The sequence below is a fragment of the Cebus imitator genome, unplaced genomic scaffold (assembly GCF_001604975.1).
Source record: "Cebus imitator isolate Cc_AM_T3 unplaced genomic scaffold, Cebus_imitator-1.0 Scaffold23, whole genome shotgun sequence".
Classification (NCBI taxonomy): Eukaryota; Metazoa; Chordata; class Mammalia; order Primates; family Cebidae; genus Cebus; species Cebus imitator.
This window is the reverse complement of record NW_016107338.1, coordinates 10,779,848-10,802,199: the sequence shown is the minus strand read 5'-3', so window position 1 is coordinate 10,802,199 and position 22,352 is coordinate 10,779,848. Positions and strand designations below refer to the sequence as shown.

Sequence of the window (22,352 nt, the reverse complement as noted above, 5' to 3'; positions counted from 1 at the left end):
GTTAGAATTGCCTACAGTATTCAGTACAGTAGCATGCTGTACAGGTTTGTAGTCTCAGAGAAATAAGCTATACCAAATAGCCTAAGTGTGTAGTAGGCTGTCCCATCCAGAGTTGTGAAAGTACGCTCTTTGATATTCACACAATGATGCATTTCTCAGAACATATCCCTGTCATTAAAGGATACCTGACTCTATAGCCTTAACTGCTTATATCAGCAAAGAACTGCTCAAAATTCAGGAGTTAGAACAGAATATACCCGAGGAAAGTGTGAGGAAAGAAATGATAAAGATGGCAGAAACAGGCTGGGCGTGGTGGCTCACGCCTATAATCCCAGCACTTTGGGAGGCCGAGCCAGGTGGATCACGAGGTCAAGAGATCGAGACCATCCTGGTCAACATGGTGAAACACCGTCTCTACTAAAAATACAAAAATTAGCTGGGCATGGTGGCGCACACCTGTAGTCCCAGCTGCTCGGGAGACTGAGGCAGGAGAATTGCTTGAACCCAGGAGGCGGAGGTTGTGGTGAGCTGAGATCGTGCCACTGCACTCCAGCATGGGTAACAAGAGCGAAACTCCGTCTCAAAAAANAAAAAAAAAAAAAAAAAAAAAAAAAAGATGGCAGAAACTACTGAAATAGGAAGCATTCACTAGAAACATTCAGAAAATCACAAGTTGTTGATTTGGAAAGCCTAATGAAATAACCAATTTATAGCAAGAATCATTTGGGAACAAAAGAGAGAAGGCGCAAATAAATAGTATTGGGAATGAAAAATGTACAAGATCATACATTTTGCAGCGATCAGTGTAATAAAAAGATATCTTAAATCATTTTATATTAGTAAATTTGAAATCTTAGATGAGATGGAGAAATTCCTGGGTGGGGAGAAAATATTTAAACTCACTTGGGGAGTCTTTAGGTCTTTCAGAGAATAGGAAGGGAAACCCCAGCTCATTTTATGAGGCTCATGTAACCAAGAAGTATACAAGAAAGGAAAATGATAGGCCTGTCTCCTCCATGAATACACAGAAATCCCATGCAAAACATTAGGCATCCAAAGCTAGATATATGTTTTAATGTAAAGAAGTACATCACAACCTGGCTGGCTGTCTCCAAGGAATGTGGGATTGCTTTCATTTTGGAAAAAAATCTATTAATTTACCACATTAAGTGATTAAAGTTTAACAGAAAATCTTAAGAATATGGAAAAATGGGAAACTCTTAGAAAGTGCAAACTAATGGTGCCTTTTGGAATACAATTTGGTATTTTCTGGTAAAGGTGAGCATGTACGTATCCTATGATGTGGCTATTACCATCCTAGAAATATGTCCCAGATAAATTATTGCACATGTGTACCAGGATACAGGTGTAAAAATATTTATAACAGCTTTGTTAATAATTCCAAATAAACCTACAGCCAGGCACAGTAGTGCATGCCTGTAATCCTAACACTTTGGGAGGCCAAGACAAGCAGATCATCTGAGGTCAGGAGTTCAAGACCAGCCTGGCCAACATGGTGAAACTCCGTCTCTAATAAAAATACAAAAATTAACCAGGCATGGTGGCGCATGTCTGTAATCCCAGCTACTTGGGAGGCAGAGGCAGGAGAATTGCTTGAACCCAGGAGGTGGAAGTCACAATGAGCCAAGATTGTGCCACTGCACTCCAGCCTGAGTGATAGACCGAGACTCCCTCTCAAAATAAAAAAAACAAACCTGTGACAACCCATAGGTCCATCAACAATAAAATAGATAGGTAAATTGTAGAAATTCATGTAATTGAATATTAGGAGCAATGAAATTTAATGAATCACAGCTGTACATGTCAACATAGATAAATGTTAAGAACTTGATGTGGAGGCTGTGTGGTGGCTCATACCTGTAATCCCAGCACTCTGGGAGGCCAAGGTGGCCAGATCACCTGAGGTCAGGAGTTTGAGATCAGCCTGGCCAACATGGTGGAACCCCATCTGTACTAAAAATACAAAAATTAGCGGGGTGTGGTGGCAGGTGTCTGCAATCCCAGCTACTTGGGAGGTTGAGGCAGGGGGATCGCTTGAACCCAGGAGGCAGATGTTGCAGGGAGCCAAGATCATGCCACTGCCCTCCAGCTTGAGACAAGAGCAAAACTCTGTCTAAAAAAAAAAAAAAAAAAAGAACATGATGTTGAATATAAGAAACAAATCACAAAAATGCTTATTTTATTTCCTTACAGAAAATTTTAAAACTCACAAAACTGTACAATATAAGTCTTTTTTCACTTTTTAATTGTGGTCAATATATATAACAAAATTTCAGACATCTTTAAGTGTACAATTCGGTAGCATTGGACCATCACCACTGTTAATTTCCAGAACTTTTTATCATCCCAAGTAGAAACTGTACCCATTAAACAAAAACTCCCCATTCAATCCTTTCCCCAGCATCTGGTAAACTCTATTCTACTTTCCATTTGCCTATTCCTCATATAAGTAGAATCATACAATATTTTTCCTTTTGTGTTTGGTTTTCTACACTTAACATAATGTCATCAAGGTTCATCTATATTGTTGCATATGCCAGAATATCCTTTGTAAGGCTGAATAGTATTCCATTGTGTGTGTATGGATAAACTAAATGTGGATAAACCACATTTAATTTACCCATTCATCAGCATGATATTTTCAAAAAGTGAAGGGAAGGAGTAATAAAAAATTTAGAATACTATTTACTTCTGGAGGAAGGAATGGAAAGGATACAATTTGGGAATGGACATGAGGCTTTTAAGGTACTGGTAGTGTTGTGTTTCTTAAGCTGGGTGATGAGTACAGAATATTCATTTTATTATTAAAAATGAATTTTATGTTTTATGCTTTATTATGTGTATTTTATAATTTTAAAATTCAGATGTTAATTCTACTAGTTTAATTTTTAGTGTCTTGTAAGAGACCTGATAAAGTATTTGTATATGACAGAATCTTTTAGAACAGTCTATGTAATAAAGCCTTGAAAAATTATAAAAATCTAAGTAACTTTCTGCACCCTTACCCCTAGTCTTCTTGCATGTGAGAAAGGATTACATTGCAATTATGTGGTTTATTTTATAAAGTATTGTAATAAAGTCAGCCAAATATTTTAATAGGAGAGGCATTACATTAATTTTACTAATTGTAGGGTTCATAATAAATGAAATAGCATACAATGAACTATTATTCTGTAAGGAAACTAACTTAAATAATTTGGACAAGAAATGTCCTCTCCATCTTCTTAGAATATGAATTAAAGCCAGATGTAGTAGCTCTTGCCTGTTATCCTAGCACTTTGGGAGGCTGAGGTGGGAGGATCACTTGAACTCAGGAGTTCAAGACTAGCCTGAGCAACATAGTGAGACCTCATTTCTACAAAAATAAAAAGTGAACTAGATGTGGGTGGCATAGTCCCAGCTGCTTGGGAGGCTGAGGTAGTAGGATTGCTTGAGCCCCATAGGCTGCAGTGAGCTGCGATGGCACCAATGCAATCTATCCTGGGTGACAGAGTGAGACCCTGTCTCAAAAAACAACAGCAGCAACAACATCAAAAGAATATGAACTAGCAGTTATGCCATTGAACTACATTGCTTGCTACCATTATGTTTTATACTGTGTTCTTAGTTTTAGGGAGGGAAAAGTAGTGAGATTATCTAAATGCTTTGTTTAAGCATAATTTTTTATTTTTAATTTGTGTGGATACATAGTATATTTCTGGGGTACATGAGGATGTTTCGATACAGGCATGCAATGTATAATAATCACCTCATGTAAAATGGGGTTTCTGTCCCCTCAAGCATTTATCCTTTGTGTTACAAACAATCCAATTATATTCTTTTACTTACTTTTTAAATGTACAATTAAATTATTATTGACTATAGTTGCCCTGTTATGCTATCAAATACTAGGTCTTATTTATTCTAACTAAAAGCTTTTTTTTTTTTATGATGTTTCAAAATATTTATAAAGAATTCCTGGATCTCAGAATATGTTTATTCATTTTTATAATCAGTTCATTTCTTATTATAAAAATTGCAAGATCTTTACCCCTTTATGCTTATGTACAGAGAAAATATTTATTCACCTGTTGCTTGCATTGTTAGTACATGAATAGCAATGAGAGTTCATTGAGGTGGAGAACTCATTTTAGGTTTGGCTTGAACATAGTGGGTGTCCATGCATGAATTTTAATTATGTAGCTACACTACTTTAAAGTAAACAGTTTGCATTGAATTATGCAGTTATCTATTTTTTCTCCTTTCAAGACTGTTGACCCTGAATGGACTATTTATTAGTGTAATGAACCAGGTTAAATGGTCCATAAAAATTAGTAAACACCATTTATTGAATACTGACTATATGGTAAATACTAGTTATTTTCATGTGTTATTGCAAGAATTTCTCTAGGGCATATTTATAGGATGAGAATTGCTGAGTTCTTAAGATTTACATGTGTTCAACTTTATGAGATGTCAGATTGCTTTTCAAAGTGGCTGTATCAGTTGAAACTCTCTCCAGCAGTATAAGAGAGTTTGCATTGTTTCACATTTTTACCAACTTTAAAAAATATTTGCCAATCTGAGAGTGTGAAACTGAGGCTTAGATACATGAAGAAATCTGCCAAAGATTAACCAATGAATGAATACTGGTGACACATTTGAATCCAGGTTTGTCTGATTCCAACTACGATAGACTGTATTTCAAAGAAATGGAAATATATAGGCTAAGTCTTTTTATAACAATGGAAATAGTTATGAAAAATGAGTTACATTTTTTTAATTAAAACAATTTTGTGTAAGAACTTCCTTAGGGGAAGTATTTCTGAAAACGTGATTTTAGATGAACTGGATCAGAAATGCCTGGTGGTAGTGTTGTGTATGTGTGGAGGGCGAATGTTACTTTTTAGTAATCAGATTCCTAGGTCCATCTTTAGGTCTACTAATTTAGGATCTCTAGGGCTGGGATCTAGGCATTAACATTTTTAATAATGTTTCTTAATTTTGTCTTTGGTTTTTAATAAACATTAAAGTTTAAGAACCTTTGCTTTAGGGATTTTAAACTAATTTGCAAAATACTGCCAGATGCCCGTACAAACTGATGTATAAACATAGGCCCAGAGACAGATATTCAGACAGATACTCAACATTCACTTTTTTAATGACTCATGTCTCCAAACTTTCATTTTCTACTAGTTCCTCTTACTATTTTTTCTCTCGTTCTTATTCTTTTGTCCAACCCACATGTGACCTGAAGTAGCATTAGGACCCTGGCAGCAGTAATAGTAATTTTCTCTAAACTCTCTCTCCCTGGCTGATCCCTAGTCCCTTTAAGAAGGACTGTAGGAGGCAAAAGACATGCTCATTTGAGTGCAGTCAATTATTCCATTCCTCTAATAGAACTGATTATAGCAATGCTATCCATCTTGGGTGGGTACAGATTTAGACTTGGTGGTTATAAAGAAAATGAAGATTTGTGGAGTGGGGTTAGAGCTATGAAAGATCCCCATGTTTTCATTTATTACTATTCTTCTTAAAATGTATTTTCTGAGACAGCTAATTTTAAGGAGAAAACAACGTCTGAACTAGGTGGAGAATTACTAGGAACACCATTCAAATTCCTTTTCCCAGTTATGAGCCATTATATCAAGGACATAGTATATTAAGGACACAGACTCTAGTGAGGTCCTGTGTTAATTAATATTGGGAATGGATATCATAGACTCAAAAGAGCTCTATTCTCACCTGCCCAGACCTCAGAAAGCACTCTTTTCATTGTTCCTAAGCAAATAATTGCTTAATTAAATAGTACAGCTAATTGTATTTAGAATTTAGTAGCTTTTATTACCTATTATTTCGAAGACACTGATTTACCAGATGCCTAAAGCAGTTTTTTTTTTTTTTTGCCATGAACCTGAGTTCAGAGGAAAAATGTTTCTACATACTTTTTATTCTAAAAAATGAAATTAGCAGAATATGATAAAAAAAAATCTAGACTTTTGCAGAACAATTCTTAAATTAAGTTTTCAAAATTATGCTCATTTCTAAGTTATCTTAATTTTTATAGCTTATTTGGTTATAAAATTAAATAATTATATTAAGGAATCAATGTCATACTTTGTGAAACATTTGTTTAACAAAAACTGAAAATATGTGACAGTTGATATGTCATGCTTTCAAAACAGAGGCTTTAAATCCTACATTATATGTAGAAATTGTTAGCTATTCTAAAGGTACAATAAGATTACTGTTCATATCAGTGTAATAAGTTGATACTCTCTGATCACACTTTTTCATTTTGCTCATTGTCAGAACCTTGGACCTTAATCTTATTCTTTGATTGACAGTAGCAACAGGGAAAGAACACTTGTATTGTTTGGTATAGTCACATCTGTTCAACTTGATTCAGTTGAGGGTATTTGCATATTCTTAAGTATTTCTTCTGAGAGGGCTTAAATCCTTCTCAAGTGCTTGATGCATTTTTGAAATTCATTCATAAGGTATCTGCATGCACTAATAGTTCTGTATATTATTGCTGTGCATAATCTGACAGATAAGCCCACATTTTAAAACAAGGTATTCTTTAGGGATGCTACATTACATTTTTACTCATTCTGTTGGGTGGAAATGTCAGTTTTCTTAAAAGTCTGTTTTAATGTTTTGATTAAATTAGTGTATCTTTATTTTAGGCAAAATTTTCAAACATAGGAGAAATAAAGATTTTTAAATAATACTTCAAAGGTATTAATGGTAGTTTTTCTTGCCTTGGTTTGAAAATTGAATAATTTTATGGAAAATAATTGTAGAACTTGAATGGATTTCTGTTTAGCCTCCTTATTTTATAGAGAAAGTTACTGAGACTCAAGTTTCCTGACTTACTCAAGGTCACACAGCTTGAAAATTAAGATTTAAATTTTGGTCTTAACTCCATATCAGTAAACTGTAAGAAATAATGGTACGTGATTTCTGCTATGTTATTTACACATAATCCTACATCTAAAATTTTCCCTTTGCCATAGAACCCACAGTCAGAGATTATATCTTATTCATCATATCTCTCCAGAATTTACATGGTGTCTTGTACAAAGTTAATACACAACCATTATTTTGCTGTCCTGTTTTCATTGTTCTCCTAGGCTATTATTCTGTAAAGGTTAGTTAAGAAACACAATAACTTTAATGGAATGTTAAGTACTTTTGATAGCAAATAGGCTTCATTTTGTGTTCTATTTCTGATGAATTGGCAATAGCAATGTTGAGAAGAATTCTGAGATTTGCTGGAGTCAGTCAGTGGTGTCTTCATGGGCATAGAATCAGAAAGCCAACTGTTTCTTTTATGATATGTGTGCTTTTATGGGAGAGAGAACTATGGACTGACACAAAAAAAAAAAAAAAAGCCTGGGGAAGAAATAAGACTGAAATTACAGGATACATAGAATTCAGATATTATAGCCAAAAAAAAAGAGGTAGGATGCCACCAAGGCTGGAAGTTCTATAAATAATTGTAGGCGTTTAAAAAGGAGAAATATTATTAGGTTACATCAAACATAATCAAAGCAAGGAAAACAATTGTTGAGTATTTCTCTTCTCACAGTAACCCTGGAGTCTTTCTGTCCTAGTTTTCATTCCTTGCTTCTCCTTTTCTGGTGTTTCGGGTTGTTCTGATTTTCTCTTGTTTCTGCCTGGGTTACCTCTTTCCAATTGCGTATCTGCCTTACTTACAAACGTAAAAGCTATGATACAACTTCATTGTAATTTTATTTAATTATTATGTAATAGGAGTTTAATAGGAAAAGGAAATTTTTAATTGTTATTTGATATATTATTAAAATCATACTTTAAAATATTTGGCTATAAATAACTCAAAATTACATAGTCTTTTTTTTCCTTTAATCTTCCAGGAATCCCCTTCTGGTCGAAGGAAAGCTCTTGCTACTAGCAGCATCAATATGAAACAGTATGCAAGCCCTATGCCAACTCAGACTGATGTGAAGTTAAAATTCAAGCCATTATCTAAAAAAGTTGTATCTGCTACTCTTCAGTTTTCATTGTCTTGCATTTTCCTTAGGGAAGGAAAAGCCACGTAAGTTTCTTTTGTCAAATAAGCTGCCTCACATCGTGTTTCAATACAACACAGCTTTTGACTCTGTAGACTGGCAACAGTTGAACATCTTACAGCATACCAATCATTTTTGCCATTCTTTGTTTCAGAGGCTGAATTAAGGGAACTCCTTCTTACTTATGAATAGTCTCTTTTGACTCCAGAGAATGTACAATAATATAAAAGTGATCACAGCTGGTTTCAAAATTTAAATTGTATATATTAGGATATTATAAGTATTTATTTTCTATTTCAGTGTCTTCAGTGTAGTAGTGTGTACTCTGAAGTACACACAGTTCAGTGTGTAGAACTGTTCGATGCAATTGAGACATGAGAGGAACCCAAAGCGAAAAGTTTAGGATAAAAGGGATAAAATAGTTAAAGGAACGTTTGCCAAATCATATTCCTTGGCTCAACCTTCCAAAAATTATGTAGGAAGGTACAGTTAGATAAGCAGTTTATTATAATCATTCTTCTTTTCAAAAATCACTTCTTAAGCACTGAGTAAGCATTGCACAGAGATTTCTAGATTCAATTCTAGTCTCTTAAAAGAGTAAAATTCTAACTAGACAAAATGAGCTGAACATACCTACAGAAGGAGGAAAAAGATGTACACCATCACACCCAGCTAATTTTTTTTTATATTTTTATATTTTTGGTAGAGACAGGGTTTCACCATGTTGGCCAGGCTGATCTTGAACTCTTGACCTCAAGTGATCCGCCCCCGTCAGCCTCCCAAAGTGCTGGGATTACAGGCGTGAGCCACTATGCCCAGGCAGCAAGTTAATAAGTTATTGTATACAATCAAGTCAGGAGTAGGTAAATGTTATGGGTGTTGTGAAAGGGTTAGTACCTAAGTGGAGTGGAAGGTGACTAGACAGGAGAAATGGAAATCCTATACCCAGACTTAAAAGGTGAGGAGAAAGAGACAGCTGTGAACATTTCAATCTAATCTGAATCACAGTTCTGAATGTATTTGACCTAATGGAAAGTGGTTACTATAATTGGCCATGTCTACTTGACTGATTAGACTGGATTCTGTGCGTCAGTCAAAATGAGATGTTTGACACTCATCTACATGGCGCAACACATGACTTGAAAGATAACAGTAAGCCTCCTCTCTGGAAAGTTGGATTCTAAACCAGTGTGGTAGGGACAGTGCAGAATTGGAAGCATCTTAGTCTTTCATCTCAGGATCTTAAATTACAGACCTAAATATTGAGTAATTAAAAATAAAGCTCTTACCCTGAATGGAGTTTAAGCCAAAAGAAAAGGAAAGGAAACAGGAAGAAGACAAATTCAGAGAAGATCCTTTGAGGGTGGACTTCCTTCCACTGGGCAGAAGCTGTTAAGTGAATCAGCACCATTCACAGGAATCTGAGTGAGAGGAAATTCAGCCAAACCAAATGTCTCAATTTGAATTGAAAAGGAATTCTTTCCGAACATCCTAAATTTCCTCTCTACCTCCTCCTTCTTTTCCTTGTTACCTTTCCCAAAGAAAAATATTCAGGGTTAAAAAATGAGAAAATTAAAGTGGTATGAAATTAAGCAAGTTAACAGTGTTTGGTTTGTTTGGTTTGGTTTGGTTTGGTTTGAGACGGAGTCTCGCTCTGTCACCCAGGCTAGAAAACAGTCGCACGATCTTGGCTCACTGCAACCTCCACCTCCTGGGTTCAAGTGATTCTCCTGCCTTAGCCTCCCTAGTAGCTGGGATTGCAAGTGTACACCACCACACCCAGCTAATTTTTTTATATTTTTGGTAAAGACAGGGTTTCACCATGTCGGCCAGGCTGGTCTCGAACTCTTGACCTCAGGTGATCCACCCGCCTCAGCCTCCCAAAGTGCTGGAATTACAGGCGTGAGCCACTGCACCCAGGCAGCAAGTTAATATTTTAAGAATGACATTTTGAAATTGCCTCCTGTTGATAAGTGAGCAATTTGTAAGACATTCATGTAAGATAATACAACTTCTTTTGCTCATGCAAATTTTGTGTCACTGAATTTATTTTTAAAAGGGGAAATTATTTTGTTAACTCTAAGGCTTATGTGAGATAAGATGCAAAAATCAGTTTAGTCTGTAAAGCCATACTATATTTAGAAGATAATGGCATATTAAGCATTACTTTACAAAGAAATAATATCTTAATTTGGCTTTCTGAATTTGGGGGAAGTATAGCAAAGTAAAAATTAATTTGTAAATAGTATATATATATTTCATTCACTGTAGTTTATTTGAAATTTAAGGTGAAAATAATACATGAAGAAAATATAAATGATTTGACTTTTGTAGAACTTAATGTAAACTTTATAAATTTGTACTTAAAATACTTAAAGCATTTTTAAAAGTTTATATGTATCAAATACATAGTATTTAACTTACAATCAGCCAAGGTAATTTTTTAATCTTGTAACTCTTAAAAAGAGTTTGTTTTTAAAGTGCTTTTCCTACTATAATAGTTTCTTAACTCTTGGGAGGTTATGTGCCCCACATTTAAACAAGATTTAAATATGATTTACAGGGGTTTACCACTTTGTTTCCTTCCTACTCACAAATTCAAAAGCCTACATGGACTTCAGATTTAAAATCTTGTTCTAATTCCTTTGGGAAGTTTGAATATTTTAAACTCTAGATCTTATCTGATTTGAAAACTGTCTTACTGTTTTTTGAAACAAGTTTTTGTTTCCAGACTTAATTCTCAAGAAACCATATTTTAATTCCATGAAGAAAATTTTAGGGCAGGCACAGTGGCTCACACCTGTAATACCAACACTTTGGGAACCTGAGGTGGGAAAATAACTTGAGCCCAGGAATTTGAGACCAGCCTTAACAAAATGGCAAGACCCCGTCTCTACAAAAATTGTAAAAGTTGGGCATGGTGCTGTATGCCTAGGGTTCCAGCTACACAGGAGGCTGAGGCAGGATGATTGCTTGAGCCCAGGAGGTCGAGTTTGCAAGTGTCTTTTTCATGTAATAACTTATTTTTTTCTGGGTAGATACCCTGTAGTGGGATTCCTGGATTGAACGGTAGTTCTACTTTTAATTCTTTAAGGAATCTCTGTACTGTTTTTCATAGTGGTTGCACCAGTTTACATTCTCACCATTAGTGTAAAACTGTTCTCTTTTCATCACATCCATGTCAACATCTATTATTTTTTTATTTTTAAATTATGGCCACTCTTGCAAGAATAAGGTGATGTCTCATTGTGGTTTTGATTTGCGTTGAGCATTTTTTTCATATTTGTTGGCCATTTGTATATTTTCTTTTGAGAATTGTCTATTCATGTCCTTAGCCTACGTTTTTGATGGGATTATTTTGTTTTTTCTTGCTGATTTGTTTGACTTCCTTGTAGATTTTGCATATTAGTCCTTTGTTGGATGCATAGTTTGTGAATGTTTTCTCCCACTCTGTGAGTTGTCTGTTTACTCTGCTGATTATTTCTTTTGCTGTGCAGAAGCTATTTAGTTTGAAGGTCCCATCTATTTGTTTCTGTTGCGTTTGCTTTTGGGTTCTTGGTCATGAACTCTTTGCCTAAGCCAATGTCTAGAAGAGTTTTTCCAATGTTATCTTCTAGGATGTTTATGGTTTCAGGTTTAGATTTAAGTCTTTGATCTAACCAGTTAATTTTTAAACTTATTAGCTCTTTACTAATTAATCATGCCATTTAAAAATTAATGAATATGAGTATTTAGATTTTTTGTTATTTTTGTACAACTGATAAGACTTATTGACTGACATACCTTACAGAAAGAAGGAATTTTTTTTTAAGAAACTATCATTTTTCAAACAATGTCGTTTAACACAATGTATTATATTTTGAATCATTTATGTAGAGATGAAGACATGCAAAGTTTGGCTAGTTTGATGAGTATGAAGCAGGCTGACATTGGCAATTTAGATGACTTTGAAGAAGATAATGAAGATGATGACGAGAACAGAGTGAACCAAGAAGAAAAGGCAGCTAAAATTACAGGTTGGTTTTATTAGCATTAAACTAAAAGTTTATCTTTTATTGCAGAGTTCAAAAACACATTCTCATTTCCCAGGAAAAAACAATTCTACTTATTATTATTATTTTCTTTTAGCCCTTCTACAATAAAATATACCATTTAGTTCTCTGAAAACTTTCCATGCTGTTTGCAATAGATTTTAGCTGTTTGAGATCAAGTACAAGGATGTTCAAAATAACATAAAACATTCTTAAATTGTAGTATAAAGCAACCTAAATCTGGTCATACTTATTTTGTCTGTGTGTGGATGAAACCTCTGTAAGTAAAGATCTACCTATAAAGGATAATAGGACACAATAAAGAGATGGGTTGGCCAGCTGCTTCTATTTCATATTCATTTATTGAATTATGTGGACATTTTGAGTTTTGAATTTATATGTCTTATGTATCCTGGTATTGAAGCTTTCCTGCAGCTATTCCTTCAAGCTGTTTGATCAGGCTACGAAGATGCTAAGTGGTTAGAACTTCTTTTTATTAATTGGTCAATAAATACTTATTGAAAATTTGGCTGTCACACTTAAGGAATTGATGTCAAACTTCTATTATTGCTGTGAAAATTAGGCACAATTTACATATTCCTTTTAGATGATGAATTGCTCTAAATTTCTGAATTGATGTCCCTTCACTTTTATTATCTGTTTACCTCTTGGTGATTTTTTTCAAATTCATTTGAGTACTTTGTCACTCACCTTTTGGTTCTGCCTCCATTCCTGCTATCATGTGGGAGATTTCCATTTATCCCATGAATCACTCATTTAACTATTCAGCTAAAAAGTCCTGTGACTTTCTTGACTCTGACAACCTTCACTTCTACTCCACTGCAAGAAATCTATCATAAGGAACTGCTCAGACTTGTGTGCAAAGTTAGATGTTTTTTCATGTGTAACTTTTGTTATTTTCTAATTTGTGATTGCAGTTTTATTAGTTGGCCCAACCATGTTTAGGAGAGTGTGTTTTACCATGTGCTTTGTTTATTTATTTCTAGTTTGTTTGCTTATTCATTCAAATAAAATTCAAAAATATCTTGAATTTCAAATTTTTTAAAAAATTTATTGAGATTTTTAATTTGTAGTCTAAATATATGATTTATTTTTATACATTTTCTATAAATGTGTTTTTACATGTATATTCTATTTGTTTTATTCATCATTAGACTCAACACTCAACTTCTCATTACAGGCATAGCTTGTTTTACTGAACTTTGCTTTATTGCACTTCACAGATTTTTTTTTTTTTTTAACAAATTGAAGATTTTTGGCAACTCTACATTGAGCAAGTCTATCAGCTTAGTCTATCAGTCTTTCCAACAGCATGTGCTCACTTTATGTCTCTGTGTCATTTGATAACTTTTGCAATATTTCATACTTTTTCATTATTGCTACATCTGTTACGGTGATCTGTGGCTAATGATCTTTGATGTTACTGTTATAATTATTTTGAGGTGCCGTGAATTGCACCCATATAAGACAGCAAAGTTAAGTGTGTTCTGACTGCTCCACCAACCAGCTGTTCCCTGTCTCTGTTTCTCTCCTTGGGCCTCCTCATTCCCTGAGACATAACAATGTTGAAATTAGGCCAGTTAATAACTCTACAATGCCTGTAGGTATTCAAGTGAAAGGAACAGTTGCATGTCTCTCCCTTTAAATGAAAAGCTAGAAATGATTAAGCTTTGTGAGGAAGGCGTGTCTAAACCAAAGATAGGCTGAATGCTAGGCCACTTGTGCTAAACAGTCAGCCAAGTTGCGAATACAAAGGAAAAAAAATTCTTGAAGGAAATTAAAAGTTCTACCCCAGTGAACACATGAAAGATTTTTAAAAATGCATAACAGCCTTATTGCTGATGTGGAGAAAGCTTTAATGGTCTGGATAGAACATCAAACCAGCCATAGCATTCCCTTAAGCCAAAGCCTAATCCAGAGCAAGGCCCTAACTCTAGTCAATTCTGTGAAGGATGAGAGACGTGAGGAAGCTGCAGAAGAAAAGTCTGAAGCTAGCAGAGGTTGGTTCATGAGGTTTAAGGAAAGAACCCATTTCTGTAACATGAAAGTGCAAAGTAAAGCAGTAAATGCTGATGTAGAAGCTGCAGCAAGTTATCCAGAAGATCTAACCAAGAACATTGATGAAGCTGGCTACATTAAATACAGATTTTCCATGTAGACAATTCAGCCTTCTATTGGAAGAAGATGCCATCTAGCAATTTCCTAGCTAGAGGAGCCAAGTCAACACCTGCCTTCGAAGCCTCAAAGCTTCAAAGGACAAGTTGACTCTCTTGTTAGGGGCTAATGTAGCTGGTGACTTCACGTTGAAGTCAGTGCTCATTTATCATTCCAGAAAATGCTAGGGCCCTTAAGAATGAGGCTAAATCTATTCTGCTTGTGCTATACAAATGGAATAACAAAGCCTGGATGACAGCACATCTTTTTATAGCATAGTTTACTGAATATTTTAAGTCCATTGTTGAGACCTGCTGTGCAGAAAAAAAGATGCCTTCCAAAATATTACTACTGATTCCTTTTAGCATGCTCCTTAAAAAAGTAACATCACTGCTCACTGACAGCACACCTGGTTGCCCAAGAGCTGGAATGGAGATGTACAAGGAGATTAGTGTTGTTTCTGCAGCACGTAGTTCAAGGAGTAATTTTGATTTTCAAGTCTTATTATTTAAGAAATACATTTTGTAAGGCGTAGCTGTCATAGGTAGTGATTCCTCCGATGATCTGAGCAAAGCCAATTGAAAATCTCTTGGAAAGGATTCACTGTTCTAGATGCTATTAAGAATTTTGTGATTCATGGGAGGAAGTCCAGATTATCAACATCAAGAGGAGTTTGGAAGATGAAAGAAGCTGATTCCGATCCTCATGACTGACTTTGAGGGGTTCAAGACTTCAGTGGAGGAAGTAACCACACTTGTGGAAATTGCAAGAGAACCAGCATTAGAAGTGGAGCTTAAACATATGACTGAATTGCTGCAATCTCTTGATAAAACTTCAAAGGATGAGGAGTTGCTTCTCTGGATGAACAAAGAAAGTAGCCTCTTGACATGGAACCTACTTCTGGTGAAGATGCTGTGAACATTGTTGAAATGACAACAAAGGATTTAGAATATCACATCGCTTTGATAAAGTTTGGCAGGGTTTGAGAGGATTTATTTCAATTTTGAAAGAAGCTCCACTGTGGTGTTGTCAAACAGCATTGCATGCTACAGAGAAAATTTTAATGAAAGGAGAATTCAATAGATGCAACAAACTTCGTTGTTATCTTAAGAAATGGCCACAAGTATTTTAAGAAATTACCCAACCTGCAGCAACCACCACCTTGATTAATCAGTTGTCATCAACATCAAGGCAGGAGCCTCCAACACCAAAAAATTGTGACTCATTGAAGGCTCAGATGATCGTTACCTTTTTTAGCAATAAAGCATTTTTTGATTAAGGTATATATGTTGTTTTTAGACATAATGCTATTGCATACTTAACAGACTATAGTATAAACATAACTTTATATACATTGGGAAGCCAAAAAATTTTTGTGATTTGCTTTCTTGCAATATTCGCCTTAGTGATCTGGAACCAGACTAGCAATATGTCTGAGATTATAGCTGTACAGTTGAGGCTAGAACAGCATGGATTGAACTGCATGGGTCCACTTATACATGATGTGTTTTCAACCAAACACATGGAAAATACAGTATTCACAGTGTACAAAACCTACATACATATGGAGGGCCCACTTTTCATGTATGTGGGTTCTGCAGGGCCTGTTTTGGAACTTGATATATGGATTTTGATATAGCAGGGTCCCTAGAAGCAATCCCCCATGTATACCAAGGGATGACTGTACATATATCTTTTTTTGTAGTTTATTTTTTTAAGACAGAAAACTTCACTACTGAATTATTTTTCTATAAAAGTTTATTCTCTTAAAGCTTCATTATAATTTGTATCAGTTTGCCTCATTTAATGCCTCTTGCCTTGAAATTTTCCCTGTTGATATTTGTAAACAATGGTTTTAGATTTGTATTTTCTTGGCATATTTGTCACTTGATTTTTAACCTATCTGTATTATTTTAAGTGCTTCTTTTATTACAGCATTTGGTTGATTTAACTTTATAAGCTTTGCCCTTCAATATTATATTTCTTGATAACTGATATACTTAAGTGTATTTATATTACTTTATTTATACTTTTATTTTCGGGCTTTTCTTATTTTTTCCACCCATGCCTTACATGTTGCCTTTCTTAGATTTTCTGTATTCAAACATTTTTAATAGAGTAACTTAGAAGGTATATATCATGTTTTCATTTTGGGCTAGTATTCTCTGTAATAAATAAATAAGCCAGACAGAAAAAAATATGAGTAAACTTTTATTTCTCTACTTACATTAGAAATAAAGCAAAATTTGTTGACTCTCTTCTTGTAGAATGAGATATACAGTATGATTCTTTTCTTCACTTTATTTAAACCCTTTCCTCCAACCTCTATTGGCTATTATATTTATTTCAATAACATTTTGCTAATTTTTTTCAATAGTACATACTGACATTTGCATTGTATTTTATAATGATGTCAGCAACAATTTTTAAAATGTGGTATCTTTCCCATCTTTGAGTTTTGGCTTCTTTCTTTCTTTGTTTTAATCTTTGAGTTTTGGTTGTTTGGCTAACTGGAGTACTTCCAGAAGAATAAGTAGGTTGTCTTTTCCCTACTACTACCAATCACCTTCTACCTTGTCTTAGTTTGCTTGGGCTGCTGTAACAAAATACTTTAGGTTGGGTAATTACAGAAATTTATTGCACAAGGTTTTGGAAGATGGGAAATCCAAGATGAAAGAGCCTGCAGATTTCTTATCTGGTGAGAGCCTGTTCCATATAGATGGTGCCGTGTACGTGTGTACATGTGGAGGAACAGCAAAGAAAAGGGACAAATTTGCTTCCTCAAAGGCTTTTTTTTTTTTTTTTAATTTTGAGACAAGGTCTTGCTTTGTTGCCCAGGCTTCAGTGCAGTGGTGCAATCTTGGCTCACTGCAACTTTCACCTCCTGGATTCAAGGGATTCTCCTGCCTCAGCCTCCCGAGTAGCTGGGATCACAGGTGTGTACCACCACGCTTAGGTGATTTTTATATTTTTAGTAGAGAAGGGGTCTTACCATGTTGGCCAGGCTGATCTCAAACTCCTGACCTCAGGTGATCCACATGCCTTGACCTCCCAAAGTGCTGAGATTACAGGCATGAGCCACCGTGCCTGGCTCTCAAAGCCTTTTTATAAGGGCAATAATATCTATGAGGGTACAGCCCTCAGGAACTAATCACCTCTCTGTTAGCTCTACCTAAAACCTTCACCTTGGGGATTAAGTTCCAACATAGGAATTTTGGAGGGACGTCAACATTCAGACCATAATATTCCTATTCTTCAAAATTTAATTCATTTGTCACATACTTTGAGAAGCCTTTGATGCTCCTTCCTTCTTAAGCTTGACCATTCCGTCCTTTATGGTACTATCACTTACAAATGTAGGTATTTTCTTATAGACTGAATTTGTATAATTCCAGTGGAATATCAATTGGATCTTTTTAGTTAGAGAATATCGTTTGTTATTTGTAGCTGGGTTTTGATTAAAACTAAATCTCAATTAGACACGGGTACTCTTAAGTAGCAATTTTTAAAACCACATTTGCATAGTTTTGAGCAGTATTGTGCTATTTTGATCACAGCAATGGGAGAAAAAAATGATAATATGTTACAATTTCTACACTAGTATTGAAAGGAAGAGTAAGAACATTAATTTTTGAGGAAATGTAGATTTAATGACAGCATTCAATAATTATCAGATTTCATAGCTAAACCCTTGCTGCCCAAGCATACACATATTCCTTATTTTCTAAAATTCCTGCAAGAGCAGTTACTTTCTGTTAGACAGTTCAAAATTCTCTGAACCTAATTGAAGAAATTGTTTTGAGGCAACTTTGGATGCCTCTATTTTGTGTTATTTATTTACATTTTTCATATTTTATTAAATTCCTTGAAAGTAGAAACTGTGTTCTAATCACTTTTCCATCTCCAGCTTCCAGCACGTTATCTGGAACATAGTAGGAATTTAATATATCTTAACTGAAAGGCCATAGTGAATGAATGAAGCTTCATTCTTTCTGGCTTATATTGTTCCATTTGACGTTTAATCACATACTACCTTGTACAGGGTAGCGTGGTCCCATTTTATAGAAGGAATATGTTCTGAAGGGCACACTTAATTCTAAGCTCAATAATTCAAAACTAGTTTTCTAAAAGGAATGAATGTAAATTGTGAGTGTTGAAGAAGAAGGGGCAGGTGGGGGTAGTGGGTGCCTAGATGTATGTTCTAAGTCCTAATAAATTCACAATCATTGTAGCATAATTTTGATTTGATAGTACTGTTTTTTTTTTCTTGTCATTTTCTATTATGTTTGGAGAGTATGGCAACCTAAATTAGTAGCACAGCATATTATGGCAGTTGTTTGGCTTCCTTAGTTGCATGTTTTAACACATGTAAATTTCATTCCAAAGTTACTAACTTACAGGGATATATTTTTTTAGCAACAGCATGACCACTTTAAAAGTGTTTGAGTGAAGTAGTTTTAGCGTAATAAAAACGTTATTGAAATGTAAGCATTAATGTTAAAATAATAGCGCAAAAAACCAAAAATGCATATATTTTATAAATATGGTTACAAAATAAAGTAAGTATTTTTAGTTACCAGCAACAGTGGCAATAACTTAAACACAGTTTATATTAACTTTTCTTTCCAAGTTTGAAATTGTTATTGACACAATTTTTATGGAGGAAAGAATCATTATTTTAAATTGTTCCTATTTATTATATCTTAATGTTGCAACATAAATGCATGAAGTACAATTGTATTATGTTACTAAAAATTATATTGGATGTATTATTTCTCCAACAAAGCTCAAAATTTCTTGAGGGAATAGACTGTTAACAATTATTTTGTGTACCTCTTAGATTGACACTGCAAGGTTATTCATGTAGTGAGTAATTTCTTATGGAAAGTTGTTAAATCAGCAGTATTGGACAAAAAATATCCTCCAAAATTACAGTCTTTGCTAGGAGGTGAAAGTAAATCCCGGGTATCTGTACTTGCACTGTTCAGAAATCCCTACACTGTTCTGAGAGACTCTCCTGCTAAATAGGTACATAGTTGGGGACTAGCTCTCAGGCAGGAACCATTTATTGATGCTGCATCTATAGATACATTTTACTGAGGTGCAGCACCAGTGAATAGGCAGGAGAATTTGGAATTGCAGTTGGAAAAATCACTGAAATGTAGCAGGAGTGATAGACCTTGGAGTTGGAGAAAAAAATGCCTTTTAATAGAAAGTTTGCTGCAGCCAGTAGTAGAAATTATGAAACCATATGGTTTCAGAACAATCAATGCCTGTATCTGTATGGCACTCACACAATGCTTGAAGCAGTAGTTGGCAATATGATCATCTCTGGAATTCATGTTGATTTTCTGAATACACACCAACAGGAAGAAAAATAAAGACTCCTGTATTATAAAGACAAGGTTCTGTTGAATACATCACAGAAAATCAAGTTCAACTGAAGTAGTTTACAGCAAGCATCGTTAAGAGAACTCAAACATTATGAGGCACCTGAAAGACCCCTGATATTCTTCAAGTTTCTTGTGTTGCAAAGATCACCATGGGGTCTACCTAAAATCAGCCAGACATTCAGATTCATCTACATGACCTAAATAAGCCAAATAGCATTAGATTCACCTAAAAGGATATTGGTTAGGAAACACAGTATGCCAGCAGGGCATTCCTTTTTCACCAGAGTCTTCGCAGCAGTCTGAGTACTGCTGTTTATCCCCTACCACCAAATGACAACTTGGGTACAAAGCGACAAGATCTACATAGGAGCAGTGATAACCTTGCCTTAAAAATCCCCATGCAGCACAAGAGCAGATATCTTTTTTTTTTCCCTTTAATACCCAAACTGGTCTGAGCTGATACCTTTGTATCAGTTTCATGGGTACAATTTCCAAGGTTCCTATAAAGGACATGCATATTTACAAGAGTCTCCACATTCAGAGAAGCTAAAACCTGTGACCTTTTACTAGGTATACAGTTTATTTAGAATCTTCCTATCCAGATGTAATTTGTCAATCAGGTTTAATTTTTACCATAAGCAATGTTGCCTGGTGTTTGTTAAGCCTTTTCCCATAGTTGATAAAGTTAATTTTGGAGAAGGAAGAGAGAGTGACGTATTGGCTACCTTCAGGGAACAAAATCTAACAGCACAGATGGTAGTAGAGGAGATACCAGTTACATATTGAGGAGCTAGAGTTGTTGATGGTATGACTCAGCCTTCTGAGATTAAATCCTACTTACTAGGGCTATGAATGGAGATAAGTAGGTCTTCCACCTTTTGTTAGAAGGATACTTAAAATAAATAAGGGACTTTGGTCAGAGAGTGAGACCTTTAATTTGCTTCTGGTTTTTACCTGGCATCCATCCACTAGTACCTAGGCATCTCATGAACAAAATCATAGGATTGTTGTGGCCTCAATTAAAAAAAAAAGCCACAGCCTTGGTGGCATGCACCTGTAGTCCCAGCTACTTGGAGATTGAGGTGAGAGGATTGCCTTAGCCCAAAATACTTTGTTTAAATAAAAATTAATTGAAATAGCCACCTATTTTGGAGGTCCATTAAAAGGATGAGAATTTCTGGAAAACTGCCTCTGTTATTTAGTCGCTAAGGTTGGGAATAGGGGGAGAGCAGAGAGGTAGGGCAATTCTGATCCCTTGAGCCAAAAAGTTTATAAGGTATCATAGCCACCTTCTTTTTAAAGGCATTTGAAACCCTAGGATGAGAGACTGAAGTTATCAGAAATATATCTCCACAGTCTTTAGAACTCAAATATGTCAACTCAGAGAATAATAGAAGTAGCAGAAGACACAGACTACAAGTTCGGCTTACTTTCTGTGTCACTCTTAAATGCTAATGCTGCTTTATTTGTACTTAGGACACAAAATATTATCTAGCTTCCTCTACCCCAAGGCTCTCAGAGAGGTCTTCTGATACTGATAACCCATCTGACAGGGCATGGATGGGAGTGAGTGCTCTAAAAAAGAAGTTAGAAGCCTTCTAGTATTTAGAGGAGGAGCCAGGAGACAATTAATATTCAAAGTACCTAAATGAGTTACCTAAGGGTTTATCCTAGGAATTCAAGGTTAGTTTAACCACATTAATAAAGGAGAAAAATTATATAATCAGTTCAACAGACGCAGAAAGGAACATTCGACAAAATTCAACACCAAGTTTCTTAGCAAAGTTTTAATAGAAGAGAATTTTTTCATTTTGATAAAGGACGTTAATGAAAAGCTACAGCTAGCATCATACTTAATGGTGAAACATTGCACACTTTTCCCCTAAGACTGGGAACAAGGCAAGGATGTTTGCTCTTACCATTCAACATTATATTTGAGGTTCTAGCAAAGTCACAGGATATAAGATCAATATAGAAAAATCCACTGTATTTTTATACATGAACAACAAACATTTGGAAAATGAAATTAGCCCAAAATATTTGGTTTAAATAACAATTAATTAAAATGGCCACCTATTTTGGAGGCCCATTAAAAGGATGAGAATTTCTGGAAAACTGCCTCTGTTGTTCAGTTATTAAGGTTGGGAATGAGAGAAAGCAGAGAGGTAGGGCAATTCTGAAATTAACAAAATTTCATTTAAGTAGAGGTAAATAATAAAGAGACTAAGAAATAAATTTGACATGAGGTGAAAAACCTCTAACTAAAAAGTGTAATACATTACTGAAGGTAACTAAAGAAGACCTTAATAAATGGAAAGATAACTGGTGTTCATAGATTAGAAGATTCAATATTGTTATTATTTTTCCTCAAATAAATCTATAAATCAAGCTCAATGCCAGTCATAATCCTAGCAGGTGTCTTTTAAAAATAGAAATTGAAGGCTGGGTGTGGTGGCTCATGTTTGTAATCTCAGTACTTTGGGAGGCTGAAGTGACCTGGCCAACGTGATGAAACCCTGTCTCTACTAAAAATACAAAAATTAGCTGAGTGTGGTGGTGGGCGCCTGTAATCCCAGCTACTCAGAAGGCTGATGCAGGAGAATTGCTTGAACCCACAAAGTGGAGGTTGCAGTGAGTCGAGATCACGCCATTGCACTCTAGGCTGGGTGACAGAGTGAAACTCCGTCTCAAAAAAA

At 35.1% G+C, this 22,352-nt stretch overlaps 1 protein-coding gene across 7 annotated transcripts in view; it reads left to right on the top strand.

The window, feature by feature from the left end:
- EHBP1 (EH domain binding protein 1) overlaps window positions 1–22,352 on the top strand; it is a 333,194-nt gene that overhangs the window by 129,230 nt on the left and 181,612 nt on the right. For all 7 annotated transcript variants that reach the window (XM_037736195.1, XM_037736194.1, XM_017522174.2 and 4 more), the window contains exons 6-7: window positions 7,902–8,083; window positions 11,934–12,073. In XM_037736195.1, the coding sequence (XP_037592123.1) occupies window positions 7,902–8,083; window positions 11,934–12,073 (322 nt within the window). The remainder of the gene's footprint in view (window positions 1–7,901; window positions 8,084–11,933; window positions 12,074–22,352) is intronic.